The 18,061-nt window shown below is 41.4% G+C and overlaps 1 protein-coding gene across 1 annotated transcript in view; it reads right to left on the reverse strand.

Annotated features, from left to right (window-relative positions):
• Positions 1-2: 2 nt before the first annotated feature.
• Positions 3-18,061, reverse strand: part of vat1 (vesicle amine transport 1) — a 36,555-nt gene continuing 18,496 nt past the window's right edge. Inside the window, exons 3-6 of the mRNA XM_059347315.1 lie at positions 14,406-14,576; positions 13,084-13,173; positions 10,143-10,384; positions 3-6,360 (exon numbers count right to left, since the gene is read on the reverse strand). Of these exons, the coding sequence (XP_059203298.1) occupies positions 6,091-6,360; positions 10,143-10,384; positions 13,084-13,173; positions 14,406-14,576 (773 nt within the window). The 3' untranslated portion in view covers positions 3-6,090. The remainder of the gene's footprint in view (positions 6,361-10,142; positions 10,385-13,083; positions 13,174-14,405; positions 14,577-18,061) is intronic.

An 18,061-nucleotide genomic window follows, 5' to 3' on the forward strand; every position in this document is an offset into this window, starting at 1 on the left:
CGTTTTGTTATGCTTTTTTTATTAGTCCTGGAAAACATGTAAGGCATATGGTAACATTACACACTGAAGCGTTACAAGCTCTAGAGGCCATGTGGACAACATGGCACCACGCAGTAAACCCAGAGTCAAGCACAAAAGCAGCATCAATTCAAAGGGTTTAAAAAACAAAGTTGAGACGAGAAGAGTGTTTGCAACCAGGAAAGAAAAAATAAACACAAGGAAGGTCAGAGTGGAGGAGAACTAGCTTAGAATTCAACCTGTTGGGTATGCCTTGTAGAAAATTACCAGTGGTGACTGAACTCTAACAGGAGGTGTAGTGGGATGGGTGTGAAGCGAGTTTTCTGAAACATTCCCAGAGATAGGTTAAGGTGTATCATGAGTGAGCCAGATGGCCATGACAGTGCCCATGCTGAAAGTTAGGACAGGGAGTCAGGTGGCAGTGGATTGGCTTCTTGATACGACTGGAAGGTCATTCTCCCTCACACCACGCCACTACACGACTACTAAACTATCATGGAAAAAGAGACGGTGAGCTGTACATTAACACATGCCTTATTTTCTGGTCGACTAAACATGCATCCTAGTACTGTACGTGACAAGCCCAGCCAGGTTGTACTTCCGTAGCATCTCTGCAATGTTGCTGGGATGTAAAAATGAAACAGTAGCTGCAGGCAGATGTGGTTGTTTGGGTTCTCAGTGTGTATGAGTGGACACAGCGGCTCTGATTTTGGAACTGACAGAGCCTCAGCTTTTTTACTTGGAATGCTAAAGCTTACATTGATCATGGATGGTGTGACAGTTTGTGCAGTGAACAGAATGATGTTGTGTGTGTTAGTGAATGCAAAACTAAGTGGTTTCTGACACGAGGAAACTGCTGTTTGGAATGACCTGAGAAACCATATAAAACAGAAAGGAATTCACCTCAAAGCTGAACGGTGGGTGCCTGTGAGGGACTTCAGCTCTACAAGCCAAGACATACAGAAGAGTAGCTATTGGAAATACTACACTCATTGTCTTAGTGCATTTTTCAAACCTAAAACTACGAGTGTTAATTAGTAATATCAAATCTAAAACTGCAAATGTGCAGAAAGTTGGTCTTTACTTTGAAACACTGTTTTTCTCCTGTGTCTCTCTGAGTTGCTAAGTACTCTTGCATAAGTGTCTGGAATGACTGGGAAACCATTTCAAGATGACATTACAGTGCAGCTTCACCATGGTGGAAGTGCTCTCAGGCCACCCGCCCAACTGATTTAGTTCATCTCAAAGGCATCTTAGCTCAAAAGAACCAAGGGGAAAATGTTGAAAGAAAGAAAGAGATTATAATCGGTTTTCCACATGCCGATGAATGCATGCAATTTCAAATTCCAGATGTCAAACAAATGTTTTATTTGCAATGGATGTCTATAGAGAGAGAGAGAGTGCGACTGTTGCACTGGCCAACTTTCTCTGCAGATGCAGCACAGGAAAAGAGGGACGTCTCTAATAATCCTTGAGTGAACTGAGATCAGCTGTAAAGCGGAAATGTTGTGTCTGGGGCAGGCCTGAGCTATGCTATGATCAGCCAATGAGCTGGGGTTTTGTGCAGCTGTGTTACAATATTGGCATCCCTGCACAGCTGTGTGAAAACATCTGCTCCCTCACTTGCTACACAAGCCATTTGGAAACAAACTGAAAGAAATAGAAAATCTATAGAGAGGAATACCATGGAGCTTTGGGTCTGGAGGAAAATTTGCAGATTTCTGTGAATCTATATGTCTTTTGGTGGGGTTTTGGACCTTAAATGCACCACGTCCAGTCCCTTTTCACTGTGATACTAATATTATGGTTGTAAACACTTCAACCTGTTGTTGGTCGACATGATGCGAGAGCTGGTAAAACACAGTGAAAAGGATTTAAATACGGAGGGAGGTGCCTCGGATTGAGGTAAGCTGTGTGCAAGGAGAGAGGCACAGTGCAGGCCTACGCTTGAGCAAGACTGCAACCAATCAAAAACTACAAATTGTGTTAAACCTTTTGTAAACTGCAGCAAAAATTCTGTCAACACCCACGAGCATTTGGGATACAAATCTGACACACTGTGACGACTCTTTTGTATTTTCTTTTCTTCAAGGTTGACGGAAATGCATCCAAAAACAGACTTTTCTTCATATTTTTTTATGCACTGTTAATATTCAAAGCATTGACAGAGGAATATACATACAATTTGGCACACATGGTTCGGACCAACAGAAAGACTTCATCACATTTAAAAGGAGTGCAGGTTGGCAGGTCCCCACATAAGAGTATATGAGCTTTGAACTTTAAACCCTTGGATAACAAAACAGACAAACAAACGGAAATATAAAGGTAAATTAAAATAACATATTAAGTAAAACATCCTTTTTTTCTTTTTACTGAAGCGTTTGTTTCTCACATGGCACTCGTAACAGAAGCACCGTCCACAGGTTCACAAAGGGAGCCCAGCAGATTAGAACAGAACACTAACCAGAGGCTGACAGGACACAGTCACTCCCCACACCAGCGTGGCGGTCGCACTCAAGCCCAGTTCACTCCGCCCTGCTCCACATTTTACCTCCCACAGTCAAGGATGGATGAATGCTTTGATTTTAGCTGCCACCCAGGAGAAGTTGGCCCAGGCAGGGACTGGCAAGCTGAAAATGAGGGGACCTTAACATGAGTGTGTGTTTTTGTGTATGTGTGTGTGCCACCTGTGCTTTCAGTGAGCTACAGCAGATACACTGGGAGTAGATGATGGGAAACAGGCTGCAAACCTGGAGCTGAATCAAAGCCTGCGTGGGACTGGAGTGCGACTGCCATGCCTGTAAGTGCATTAAGATCAGCGAGCAGAGTGCAAAATACTAATACCAACTGTCCTCATAACACAGGCCTCTTATCAGACAGGAGGGAGAGATAGAGTGAGAAGGGAGGGTTGGAGCTACATAATACTGTAGCAGAGTAGTGTGAGGGGGGTGGGGGGGTGTGGCAAGGGTAGGGTAGGTGCTTTTAAAACCTGACAAACGACCTGAGGACACACACATCTTCACACACAATGGCACACCACACACAGCACATGAGGGAGGCCACTCATGCTAACACAACAACTTTTTTTCTTTTCTTTTTTTTTTTTTTTAAAACATTTTTGTTTTGTGTTTTTTACAAAGTCACTAGTCACCATCTGAGTCTCAACACCGAGGCCAACCTCACAGACAGGCAGGCAGCCAGGCAGGTTGGATAAATGTCTAAAAGCTTGCATCTTCCTACACGAAAGTCCAGGTACCTAACCGTAGCTAGTACGTATCTCTGTTCCAATCAAAATGCGAGCATCCATCGTTAATTATGGTTGCACTGATATACCTCCACACTGTAATTTAATTTCTTTGATATTTCTTTTTGTTTTGATTGCTGTTTTTATGACTTATTGTTCACTGTGATTTTTTTCATATTCTCGTGGACTGGAGGTCACTGCAGACCCCAAGATAAGCTCATGTCATCTTTCACAGTCACGCAGGAAGAAAGAATGCAGAGAGATGAAGGTTTACACACCATAAATCTTTTTCTTTGTACGTCCAGTGTACAGTTGGTGGGACGACCTCATAATCTTAAGCACTGAAACTATAGTTGTTTTGTTCCTTTTAGCATCATTTATCACAGCATTTATCATTCTGTGCTGAGTTGAATGAAGATTTTTTATGATTGAAATTGATTCCCCACATGTCTGATCTACTACATAATACATTCATACTTTTTTGCAGACCCAGTGGAATTTAGGATGAAATGCTAAGGATTTTCTTTAATGGCCTTTAATTTCACCAGTGAGACAAAATTAATCCTGACCATTAGGGGGAGCGATGTGCCGTTTTAGCCAGCACACTGCTAATTGCACACATTGTCAATACTTGATTTAAACCGTTTTGGACAAACTGTTTGGTATCGCAATAATAAAAACCATGAAAACTGCTCCACATCTTCATTGCATCATCTGAAAATGCATTTGACACCTGTTGGAATGCTACTCGACAGTGCTGACTGTTGGCAAATATAGAGTTAGGGAGGCAGAGAAAAGAGAGACACAGAAAGAGGGAGTCAGAGAAACAGACCACAGTGCCTTCTCTGACGAGCCTGACGCCTGTTGCTATGCCTACCATAGAGAGGGAAGTGGAAAGAGAAGGGAGAGAGAGAGCAGAGTGGAGACAAGCAGGGGAGGGGAAGTATGGACGCCAGCTTGAATTGAATTCTCCACTCTCTCAGGTCAGGGTGATCGACAGGCGAGCGGTCGCTGTGAAAGGAGCAGAATGCCATGGAATGCCTCGAGGAGGATCAGGGAGGCCTGATCCCGAAGAGAGAGAGGAAAAAGGACTGATATTCACCTTCTTAACTTGCTCATTTCCAACGAGTGCTTCCATCAACACATTTCTATGATTTGCATGAGAAAAGCTTGATGGAAACACCAAAATTTGATAAAACTTTCGAAAATGCGCATAAAAGTTTTTCGCTCGTTGGAGGTTTTTGTCTTTCTCGAAAAAAATAGTTAATGCGCTAAACGGGAGATGGAAACGATTTTTCCGATTGAATTGCCCAATTTAATCCAGTTGTTGTTTTCTCTCTCTTGTGCAATCTCTGCTTCTTCTACAGTTTATTGACGGACTAGCCTACAGCAACACATCACACTGCCATCTACTGACCAAAGTATGGTTATGCAGCTTGTTTTACATGCTCTAAAATAGTTGATGGAAACGCCCCTAATTCGCATTTGCTTTAATGCGGCATTTCAAAATTTCACTTCAAAATTCGCTTTGACTTTAATGGAAACACTGTCTCAGCATGACAGTGCCTCTTTCATCACATTCAGAGTGTGTATGCATGTGTGTGTGTGTGTGTGTGTGTGTGTCTATTTGTGGCTTGTTTGAACAGAAACAAATTCTCTCTTAATTGGCACTGCGCACTTCTTGCCAACAGTTGGTCAGCTAGAAAAATCTGTAACTAAGGAGAGGGAAGCTGAGCAATGATTTCTGCCTCCCTATTCATTCAACACTGCACAGAAAGGCTCATTATGAGTGGAAATTCATATTCAGGCAAGTGCAAAACTGCAGTCAGTATGTGAACTTCGGTGAAATGTGGTGGGAGCGCATGCATTATGGAGCTGTCTCTCTGATATATCAAAACTAAGGGCGTATAAATGATAACCAATGTAAGGCCTTGTAGCATTAACACTATTGTCTGAGCAATCAAACATCATGATCAAAACAATGATGCAAATATCTCCAGGGGAGCTGAAGAGCATCAGCCAATCATAGGCTTCTCTGACTCATCCTTAGTGACATAACTAAGCGTTGGACACTAAGAGAGCAACGTGTGGGTGGGTGTGGTTCTCCGTTTATCTGCCTGTCTTTGTGCCTGTCTGTGGGTCCGGCCAGTGGATGGGTTGGGGGTGGTGTGGGAGGTGTGGGAGGGAGGGAGGGAGGGAGGGAGGGAGGGAGGGGGGGGGGACTCAGCACAGTGAGGGGGGAAGAGGAGGTGGCAGGTGGAAGTCAGAGCAGAACAATTTAGCACAGTGGGAGTTGAGGTGTGGAGGGGCATGGGGGGGTCGAGGGTGGGGCCGGAGTGGGAGAAGGGATTGTGGCTGCACAAGGAGACAGTCATTTGCCCCAGGCCTAGGCAGTACCCACAATCCTCCACGGCTCTCTTGTCTCAATCATTCCCAATAGGAAAATCTCCTGTTCAGCTGCTTTTCTTGATCTTGTGAGGCAGGGAGATAAGTTTAGAGCTTACAAGATGTTACAAGTGATTGGAAACATTTTTTTTAGAGATAAAGGCAACAATAGAGGATGGGAGGAGGGGTGGGTGGAGCCAGGCCTGAGAAATCACTGCCACTGTGGACTGGGGAGGGGATGTGGAAGAGATGAACGATCGACATTGGTGTGATAATTTTGTAATCTAACCTTCTTACTCCTTCCAATCCTTGCTTACACTCCTCCCCCACCCTCCCACCCCATCCATCTCCATCTCCATCTCCATCCTACCCCACACCCCACCCCCTGCTCCCAGGACACAAACTCCCTGCTGGTCTGCTTGACTATCCATCCCTCCCTCTCACTTCTCCTCCTTGGGCTCTTCCTTCTTCTCCTCCTCCTTCTTCACTTCCTTCTTGGGCTCCTCTTTCTTCTTGTCATCCTTCTTCTCCTCCTTCTTGCCATCGTCTTTCTTCTTGTCATCCTTCTTCTTGTCATCCTTCTTCTTGTCCTCTTTCTTGTCCTCCTTCTTGGGCTCCTCCTTCTTCTCCTCCTCGGGCATCGGCTCTGTGTTGAGGATCACTTTGCCGATGTTGTTCCTCTCCTGCATCTTTCTCATGGCATCGCCCACCTAGAGGAGGGATAGAAGCAGAGAGACGGTTACATAAGATGCCATAAAAGAGAGAAGGGTGAAAGGAGGGCAAGGACGATTTTAAATACTCCTGTCATTGAGAAAAATATATTGAGGGTACGCATTAGTAACCAGTTTCTTCACCACCAACACATTTCCACAGCAGCACGAACCTGTGCCTCTAATCTTCTGTTTTGATACCACAGACTAGAAACAATTTGCACAGGCTCAAATATAACTTTAATATGCAGTATATGAGAAACTACATTTGTTTAGATGCAACTTTAATAATCTGTGAGAGGAAATGAAATTGCTGCAGCAGCAAAAGCAAAGGATAACAGAAGAATAACAAAATAAATGAGGGGAATATGTACTGCAAACAGATATTTTCAATATTAAAACTGATTAAGTATGAATATAATGAAATGTTCATGATTATAAGTAGGCCAGAAGTACAGCAGCAGAAAGTTATCATTTTATCTAATATACCAAAGCTACAGAACAACATATTTATTCTAATCTGAAAATTATGTAACCTCTTCATTAAAATGTCTTAATATAAGTTGAGGACAAAAAGGAGGCGGTGTGAGAAAGATTTTTTGAAAGTGGATAATGGATCAATAGTCGTTTAGAGTAAATGGTGGTTCGCATGGCCCCAGTTTGGAGAAACAGGCAGGAGAACCGACACATTAGGTACCGCTATGGACAGGCAAAACTTATTTTAGCCACTTTAAAAAAGAAAACAACTGTATCAGTTTGAGTGTACAGTATATTTAGAATATTTTCACTGCTTTACATTTCAGAAAGACCTGTTTAAGTTTTTGTGGGGGGCAACTGAAGCCATTATTCATTGCTCTCTTCAAAGCCACCAGACGTCTTTGCCAAAACCAAATATTATACCTTGCAAAACCCGGGAGTTGCTGGTCAACCGCTCATTTTGGCTTCCACCAAAGTCACACAATAATCCAGACAAACTAAAGGATCAAGGCAGCAGTAGACCAGCAACTTCTGTGTTCAGCTAGGTAAAATTACTGTTTTTGTCAATGAAGTCTGGTGGCTTTGACGAAAGCATATAATGGCTTCAGTTCCTCTTGCGTCATCTTAAATGATTTTTCACCACTCTGCAAATGTGCCCAGAGAGCTACTTTCTCAAATGTAAAACTTTATTAAATCACATTTAACATTGTTAAACATTATATATTATACAATGTATTACATTGTCAGCCAATTCTATAAATGATAACTGACCAAATAAACAATAAATAGGAATAAAACAAATAGCTAAATAAATATAATTACTGTTCAGTTTCAGTCAATTTGCTGACTATTTTTAAAAAAAGAATTTAAAAAATTGATAGCTAACACCATATCTAAATCCCGCCATCAACACTTTCTGCATTATATATTTTGGGGGAAAAGTTTTTAAAACGGCACATATCGGACAGCATATACACAGATACCGGCCGATAATATCAGTCAGCCGATATATCTGTCTGGCTCTAATAATGACAGGAGGAGACCCAGCTAGACCAACCTCACCCTCCTCTTGACCACCAAGTTCTGTCCACTGTCTGTTCCTGTCTCCGTCTCTTTCCCCCTCCTCCCTCCCTCCTTTCCTCATATCCCTCCTCTTCTCTTCGTGCGAGGCAGGCAGACCACCTAACGACCAATGCCACGGCAACAGGACCATCTCCTAGCAACGTAAAGCCTGGCTAAAACGTGGCCCTGACGACTCAGACACATGGGAGAGAAGGGGGGAGTGTGGGAGTTCGGAGTGGAGGGGAGGAGGGAAACACGGGGAGCAACTAGTGTCCTTCGGATGAGAAACATGCCTCGATAAAACTGGAAAGGAAGGAGGAGCGAGTCCGGGAATTATAAGAATCATCTTCAATATGAATGAAAGTCACAGTGAGAGGCTCTTTGACGACTCCACCCTTCACTCTCGAAGATGTGTCGACCTCTCTGGCTCCCAGGCATCTGACTGGAGTGTGCTATTTGCGGCTGCAGTCAGACAAGACTGCTACCCTCCTGGGTATCAGTGAAAACGTAGATGATGAACCATGAGAAACCACAGGAGGGTGCGATGATGCTCATTCCTAAATATTGTCCAAGCATGTTTATTGATTATTGGAGCAAAAATAAACAGGGACGGAGGATGGAGGATGGATGAAGGATGAAGGGAAGTGATGGATGGGGGTCAGGGCGTGGCATTTGTATCGACCATACATCTGATTGTAACATCTTTTTGTCTTTGATGCCTAGACTTGAAACTTTCCACACTCGGTTGCTTGAAGCCAGAGTATAATCTACCTTCTTCTCTCCTCTGTTTTTCCACGCTCCCTCCATGTCTCTTTCTCATACATCAGGGCCCCTCCCTAAGACACACACACACACACCGACTAAAGGATGTCACCATAGCAACAAGAGAGAAAAAGCAAAAAAAGGATACACTGTGAGGAGGGAGAAGGAGAGAATACAGCAAATGGAGAGAGACAGAGAGGGAGTCAATAACCTAAAGACGGAGAGAAAGAGTTTGATATAAAGAGCAGACAGATGGAGAGGCAGAGAAAGAGCGTCAGATGGTGGAGAAAGACAGCGGGTGTTTCTCTCCGGCCACGGTAACACTGGCCAAAATACTGACCAGCTCCAAATCTGACAACAGAAGATGTCAGCCTCTGACTCCCTCCCTCTCTCGCTGTTTTTCACACTCTCTCTATTCATATCTGTTAGCAGTGTTGATTTTGTCAGCAACAATCTGACACTGTCTGGCTGAGTGAGTTATGCTCGAGGAGACACAGCGCTGCTTCTCGCGAACAAACTTCGTCTGTTGATTGTCGAGCCTTATTGAATCTGAGAGAGCCACACCCATGCTCCTGCAGATCCTGCAAAAACTCATCACACACCAAACCCACCTGGCATTCAAATGAATTCTGGGTGACTGAGTTGTAAGCACATGGTGTAAAAATGGATGTAATTCAGGTGAAAGTCAAACTAGCAAACAGGCAGAAATAGATATGAAACCCACAGACAAAGGCTAGGAATACTTCACCTGCAATATGACCATTTTTATACCTTGAATTCTTTGTATTTTTCATATCCTTCATATGTGAATGGGGAATCCAAGAATGGAAAAAGAATTAATGTAAATGGGTTTAACAACAGTAAACTATATAAAAACATTTGTTTAATCCAAGTCTAGTGTATTCAGTTGTATGCTTGCTAACTGCTTCCTAAACACACAATTTTTGCTAAAATCATACTATTTTAAACACTTAATGCATGTAATGTCTCATGCATGCCTGCATAAGTTTGTTCATAAGCACCAAGACACTGTGGAAGTGTTTCAAATAGTACGATTCTAGCAAAAATGCATGTTTTTGGGAAGTACTAGGAATACGACTAGATAAATTAGACTTGGATTAAAGTGCACAAATTGTGTGAGAGTTTCTAAATGTATGCTTTTAATATCATTTTCTGTTCTTAAACGCTGCCTTTATTTACTTAGAATCATCAAGCATTTCGTCAAAGTTTTCTTGAGACTTTAAGCGAACACGGGGGGCATAATTTGGAATGCAAATGGTCATTTAGCGGGTGAAGTATCAACCTAAGAAGACATTACAAACAGCAAAACAAATTGTCACATAGAAGTAAAAAAAATGTTTTGATCAACATGTATGTGACTGATATTCAAGCTGCATTGTAAATCAAATACTGGTAGTTGCATTTATTTATAGGATAGAGATTAATTCCAGGGGCCAAAGGAACCTCAGTTAAACACAAACCTGCTCAAGGTGCCAGGTGGAGTCGATGCGGGGCTTGACCTTGCCCTCCTTGTAGAGATCCAGGATGGTGTTCATGGCCTGGGTGATGAGCTCCATCTCCCCATCCAGGTAGCCCAGGTGGAACCCGCACACCGACTTGTTCCCCTGGATCAGGCTGAGCGTGTGGATGGAGAACTGATGGTACCAGTTCTTGGCCACAGCGAGCAGGTTCTTCTTCTGGCCCGCGAGCATGTTAGCGGCACCTGTTGGAGAGGCAGGGTGAAAGGGGGAAAAACCCTCAGTCACTGTGTATAATTGATTCACTGATGATGAATTGTTTAGACGTCTGATTAATTTTCTATGAAATTATCTGCCCCCACTTCCACTTTCTCCTTTTTCCTCTTTTGCGCCCACGTTCCCCTTGCCTCATCATCAACTTCTCTTTTTAACATCACTCGGTTATTTAATTGCCAGAAATGAATTAACCAAATTTAATCTTTTAAGTAATTTATCAAGGAAAAATGCCAAACATTTGCTGGCTCCCACTTCTCAGTTTGAAGGATTTACCACTGTTTTATGTAATTGTAGAGGAAAAAAGGGTTTTATTTTTATTATTATTATTATTATTATTATTATTATTATTTTACAGCTGATTGAGAAAAACAAGTAATCTGAAGACATCACCTTGGGCTTTGGTGTTGTCTCTTTTCTTCCCCTCCACTTTCATGACATTTTGTGGGCCGAACCATTATTGATAGAAATAAGAGACTGATGAATCATTTGGCAGCATGTCAAATCAACATTAAGATCTTTCTGGCATCTTTATTTAAAAAGATGTTTCTTTCCTGAACTCAAATTGAGTTTGATTGAGGTACACAAACAAAATCATGTCAGATGAGGATACGCACAGACACAAAAATCATGTGGAAATCCAGGGCACTCTCTTTTTAAACAATTAAAAATGCCTTTATTGTCATGACATAGCCATTTAGACCTAAAACTATCTTTACTGAAAGCTTAAATCAGGGAGTAAATCAAAATGCTTGATACTGAAATGCATCTAGGGTCCGATATGAATATGCCGTGACAATAAAGGCATTTTAACGGGTACCTTTACTGGTTAGTTCTTTCCCCGCCCCTCTCACACTCTCACCTCTACGTTTCACCCTGAAAACCTCTTAAGCACTTCGGCTCCCACTGTCACCACATCCCCTTCCTTCCTATCGCCTCCTTCTGTGTTCACACAGCCTCCTATGCTCTCACTGTCTCTGAGTCTCTCTCGGGGGAAATAGGGGACACAAAGCATGCTCTGAGAGGAGAGAGGGACCCAGCCTGCTACATTCAGACACATTCCAGGTTTCGTGTGGATAGAACGCCCATTGTTCAGACATGCATACTTCTGATAAGCTGGAAGAGAAGCAACGGGCACGGAGAAGAGGGGAGGGTCCTCCAGGGGTGAGAGAGGGTGAATGGGCGAGGGTGGGGGGCACCATGCTGGGTAGCGGGTTTTTGTGCAGCATGCAAAGGCAAGTCCCTGTTCTTCATGGATGCCGACCCCACCCACTGTTGCATGCATGCTGGTTCCAGATTGGCATCACCACAGAGCGAGCGTAAAGGCCTTCCCACAGATGACACACAGCACACTGAGGACATGGACCTCTATAGAGAGGTCACACTGCCCACCAGGAAGCAGCTTTATTCTGCGTGTGTGGAAACCCACCACTTTTTCATGTACTGTATTAATTTGCCTTACAGTTACGTTGCAGGATCTCAGGGGAGTTTTTATGAAAATGAAGCAGTCCAAAATGACTGAATATGCAGCTGCTTTTCCAGATATTTTTTAGATAAGAAGATATTTTGCAATAAAGTAGAGTATTTTTTAAATGTGCAATAAATATTTTTTTGCAGCTTGGGGTCTCTCAAACAAAAACTATAACAAAAGACGGAGCAATGTAGTCATTGCAGTCAGTTTCTCCCGGTTAGAATGCCTTCAGGAGGTTTTTACCAAGAGCCGAATTATCTGCAGAGTTCTCCTCGACTCCAGGGCAAATAGACCTGGTGATTAAACCAGTAAAAACACAGAATAAAGATTAAAAACTCTGTGTTTCTCCAATGATTTTCGGCACACTGGTTGAAGGGATGGAGCTGTTCAGCTTGTTTCTCTGGTAACTGAAAATCCACACATTCAATGACCAAAACCTTTCATCCGGTAAAAATACATAAAAGATGAAAAAGTGTATCATAAAAATGTGACTTAAAACTTCTGGCAGACAATGCCATTGAATGTCAACGGACACAGAACATGTCCTTGATTAAATGAGTGTGAACATTGTTGGAAACATTGAAAATAATGTACATACACAACACAAAGATATATGGCACACATCATACTAGTTGTTTTTAGACATTTTAATGCTGAAATGTTGTATTTTGTACTACAAATAAACTGTATAAACCTGATAATATATAGCCAATGATTTTCAGTAAGACATGTTTTTGGGTAGCTGGTGCCATGAAGTTCACTTAAAAGGTAACCTTTGTGCCTCCTACCAAGCTGTGCAGCCCTGCCAACGAGCTTAATACACAGCCTATTTGGTTTCAGGCATTACATAAGAAGTTCTGGTAAATAAAATTAAAAATCTGGAGAAGCTCGGCTGGAGAGATACATACAGCCTGAGGGGGAAACTCTGCGTGAGTCTTTTCCACCGCAGTTACAAGACGTTTGCTTGTGGAGGTTGAGGCTTCATTTTTATTTAACTTTGGCTCATAAAAGTGGTTCTGAATTTGATTATTTTGTGTAGAAAACTGTAGTGATTGGTGTAATTGGCAAGCAGATTTATTCCTATTCTTGCCTTCCTAACTCCTGGGGCTGTGTTGTATCACTGGAGATTCAAACAGAGTTGCTCTGAACTATAAAAAAAATAAAATAAAAATAACAGCTCAGTTTTTTTTTACTACTTACCATAGGTGATAAGTTTCCCCATAGGCTTCAGCAGGTTGTAGGCCTTATGGGTGTCTGATCCTCCGAGAGGGTCGAGTATTATGTCCATCCCTGTAGCAGAAGAGAGAAGAAGGGGACAGTTATCACTGGTGTGAATTCAACGAGAGCAGCCTGCCAAGTCTCCTCAGCAGCCCCCTCCACATGCCAGAGTTCACTAGGAGTAGCGAGTGTAGCCAAGTTGTGCCATGTTTACACGAAGTGGAACCCATACGTATGCCAAGAAAGGAGTGGAGGAGCGTGGGGCGAAATCCTACTTGTTTTATGTTTTCTCATTCTTGTCACTGATAAGACAAGAGGGATAAAATGTCTCTCTGTCATTGTCCATTCCTTTCCAAGGTGGAGTAAAAAACAAACCAACCTCTGAACAGACAGCAAGGAACGGCAACTTATGAAGGTTTCTCTGTGGTTTATTAATGTCTGGCCATGTAGGCTCTGCCTTAATGATGCTCCTTTGTGCCAGAGGGGACTCCTCAAATTGGGCTACCCCTCCTTGCTCCATTAAACCCTGGTTCTATTGATTGTGGGAGGCTCACAGCAGGACTCTGCCTTGACCACAGCACAGATGAATTGATGGAGAGCCAAAGACAGAGGGAAAGGTAGCTGCACATTGATCCAGGCTTCTAATTTGATACATTCTGTCCAAAGTGCCAGTACTCGCTCTCTTCCTATCTGTCTCCGTAATGTCTGTCTGTCTCGCTCGATGCTACAAAGAACAGAGACGGGTTGGAGAGGGGACTATGAAATGAGCATAATAACAGTCTCCATCCAGCTAGGAACACAGCGGTGGGCGAAAGAAAGGGAAAAAACAGGAACTGGATGTTGTTTCATTTTGCTGAAAAGCAGCAGATTTTCTCAGCCAGTCCATCTCCATAAAACTCTGCGGATACATTATTGATGGCGAGGAGAATCTAAACAGTCCGCCGTTTCGTAAAATTAGTTTGCTTGGTAGGAAAAATGACTCCCGACATGCTGTCAGTCTAGTGTACATGGCAGTCAGCTCTGCTGAGAACTGTGTCACAAGAAAAAAAAAGAAAAAGAAAGTGTATGAAAATATATCATCTCACTGTCTGCAGTTTGTTCAACACTGATGAACAAACGCCGTAGTCAAACAGTATTGCTTTGTACCGGTGGGAATATATTGATGCAGACTATTATGTGGAAGTGATAAACGTGCATATATGATTGATAGTTTACACTTGATCATTTATTTCACATTATTTTTAATCTCTGCACACACAAACTGTATAAATATAGAGCTGAGTGCAGATGGCCAAGTTTCTCACCTTTCGGACTGATCTTGCGGACTTCCTCCACATAGTCCTTGGTGCGATAGTCGATGGGATGCGTGACTCCACCCTGGCTGATGGTCTCATGCTTGCTGGCTGATGCCGTGCCAAACACAGTCACATCGTTCACTGTTTTGCACAGCTGAGTGGCTGCAATACCCACACCACCTGAAGGAAGAGAAGCAGGGTTCATTCAGTTATGATTTTGTGAAAAATAGAAACTTCAGGATATGACTTTTGATTTATTCTACTGCAAATATAAAGACTTGCATGAATCCCAGCTGAACAGAACTGTCGTTAAAGGCACTCAAGAATTCCCATTCCACGTGTATTTTCTATGGCAGGTAAATGTGATTTGCATTATTTATTGTCCTGAACAAGCCAGTCAATAACAGCGTGGATGTGTTTTGCTCAAGGGTATGTAAAGAGCGCATTAAACACAATCACATTACCCTGGCTGGCCTGAGGAGAATAGACACCCACACACAGATGCACTGACACACAAACAGGCACATCCAACTGTGGAGAAAGTAGCCGTTGTAGCTCAGATGACACATCTAATTTTTTGGTTCCCTTATTCAAGACAACCTGCCTAAAATTCCACAGGGCAAAAAAATGTAGCTGCAGTATCTGTTTTATTGGTAGAGGAGAGGTGGATGGCATTCTGTCACAAATTACATAAACACAGCTTCTTATAACAGGCCCAGCTGAAAACAAAATGTGCTACACTGTCCAAGATAACTTTTAAACACAAAGCGATTGTGAAACTGTTTGCTTCAGTGGATGTTTCGGATATCTGTGTTTGTGTTTGCTTTATTTGAAAGTGTGTGCATGGTTGTGGCGAATGCCTCAGCCAATGTTTGCGAAGGCAGCCAGAGCAAGAAGTAATAGGTTACTGATAAGCAGTGGCTTGTTTGAAATGGAGGCTGACTTGAGGACTTGAACTGAAAGGCATCCATAAAGGTCATTTATGCCTGACCAAGTAAAGAGCATGTCTTATCTGATAGCACAGAATAAAGCAAGACAAAAACATGCGCATTTACATTGATTTTTAATGGCATAGCTGAGCTGCCAGACTGCTGGACATGACTGGTTTAGATTAAATTAATGATGAAATCATGATTTGCGTGTTTACATAGTCAACTTAACCCGACATTTAATATGCACACCCAGTGCGATAAAGAAAGGCAGGAAGAGAGGCACATGCACGGGAAGGCCTACGCATGTTTGATTAGGCTTGTAGAGAAGTAACCAAAGAAGAAGAGATATTTTTGACCAAGTACATTTCTGATTATATCATGAGGCATCAATAAAAAAAGCTCCTTCCTTTATCCTTATAAACTGATTAAACGAACACAGAAATAACACATATTACATCAGAAGTTGCACCATTGCTTTCCTGTGAAATCATGAATGTCCAAAATGTCAAAAACTAAAAAAGGAGACGTGTTTTTAGATGTGTGACAATGCAATTTTGGAAGATCCGTGGTTTTTTTTAAAAGGTTGATGGCAAAATTTCTCACCATTTAATCCCTCAGTTTATCTGACAAATTCAAAATCTCCAAAAATAGATAAAGATGGTTCTCCTTTCACACCTACAGACTTCTGTTATAGCAACATGATCTGATGGGAACAGGACATATAAAAAGCATGCCCCTTTTAAGGACATTTTGTGTTATGTCTATGCATTTTCAGCTTTTAGCACATTATTACAGCCCCCATTCCCATAACTTGTCACATAGAGACGAACATTCAGTTTAAATTTCAAAAATTCAGTTCAACACATGGTTATTGTTGTGAATTCAAATGAAACTACTTGAATTTAGAAAGAGGTCCTGGTTTGTGTTTAAATAGTTAAGTTTGCTACATATTCATTTGTTGACCCATCACTCCACCCTGTCGTCCTCTATACGCAGATTTTCTTGTTCTTTGTTCTAAGTCACCTGATGAAACACTTGCTCTGAGTGTCTAATATTACTACGTCATGAAATGACACACGGAAAGCAAAAACATTTGAGTGATAACATGTGAAATGACTTACAAAAATTGGCGTGTTATTCATGTGCCATATGGTGATACCGGTCTGTTTATAGTCTATTTTGGGCACTCAGTGTAAGTGGACCAGTCATTGTGCAGTTATTTAATTAGTTAATTTCCTTTAATATGTTTGATCATGTATATCTTCAGACATCTTGATATAATAATGATAATGTCTTCATATCTTTTTCATGAGGTAGAACATTAGATGACACTGATGCACCTCTGGTCCCTTCATCTCTTCATAAAATATATTCTTGATTTAATTGAATAGCACAATTTCCTCAACGGCATCCTCGCAGTTAGTCTAACACACAAAACAGGCCAAAAAATGAACAGAAACTAATGACAAATCACATTATCCTCCAGCATTAGAAATGAAATAGGTTCATTTTATTTCAACTTAAAAAAAACTAAACTAAAAAAAAAAAACCTGAGGACTTTGCTACAGAAAATAGTCCCTTGATGAAAAAAGGCAGGACAAATCATTTGAGTAAAACCCCTTCCCTGCCCTCACTTTCAGTATAAAGACCAAAAACACTTTTGATTTATGGTTCTCCACTGAGATGTTAGGTTTGTGAGAGAGGAATAGAGCACTCTGCATAACTATAATCACGCCTACTGACACTGGGGGGAGAACTGATGAGAAAACAAAATCAAGGCTGTTGCTGTTGGATGTGAATGTTGTTGCGGCTGCGTTATAACAGAACCATCTCTCCTTGTCCTCAGTGAGAAACCAAGTTTGTGTTGCCAAGGAAACCTCAGCCAAATTGCCGGCAATGACTGAGCAAAGGGAGCCATTTTGTTTCATTGACTGTTCTTCCTTTGGGCATATAAGAGTCATTTCATTGCAATCATATGTTTATCATCAGTTTATGTTTGACAGACTGGGTCACACCTTCCTCTTAGTAGCCACAAAGCTTTGGGTAGCCAGCAACTTGTGAGTATGTGTCAAGATTTTTATATACTCAGAAGTAATTTATAGCAAAATAAAGGCCAGTGGATTTATGATGTATGAAAAGTAAGGTGTGATAACAAGATAAGATAAGCCTTTATTGATCCCCGGAGGGTAAATTCGGGTGCTGCCGCAGCACAAAGATGGAAAAGGTTCAGATAAATAGAGAAGTCTAAAATAAGAATAAATAAAAAAAGAGTAAAAATATAAACTATACAAGACAAAGTAAAAAGGTAAAAATGACATGGTACGATTAACTGTGCACCAGAATAAAATAAAAATTATGTAATGACACTAAGTGTAGTCTGTGTTCATATAGGAAAATATAATACAGTATATGATGTGGTAAGACAGTGTGAAATATTATAATAAAGTAAAATATAGCAGATAGTATAAAGTATAAGATATAGTGTGAGATTCACTGTACAATTAATCGTAATAATAATATAATGATAGTATAGTACAATAAGTATATAACATAAATATTAAATTGAATATGTATGGTACAGTATAGTAAAATAAAGTCTAGTATAATTTAATATGATGTTGTGTAATATAATACATATTGCAAATGTATTTGTGTACATATTTTTACACATATAAATGCTACAAACAAATGTGCATCTGTTTGCCTTTGACACTCTGGTTTTTACACAAGCAC

This window comes from Centropristis striata, chromosome 13, assembly GCF_030273125.1.
Source record: "Centropristis striata isolate RG_2023a ecotype Rhode Island chromosome 13, C.striata_1.0, whole genome shotgun sequence".
Classification (NCBI taxonomy): domain Eukaryota; kingdom Metazoa; phylum Chordata; class Actinopteri; order Perciformes; family Serranidae; genus Centropristis; species Centropristis striata.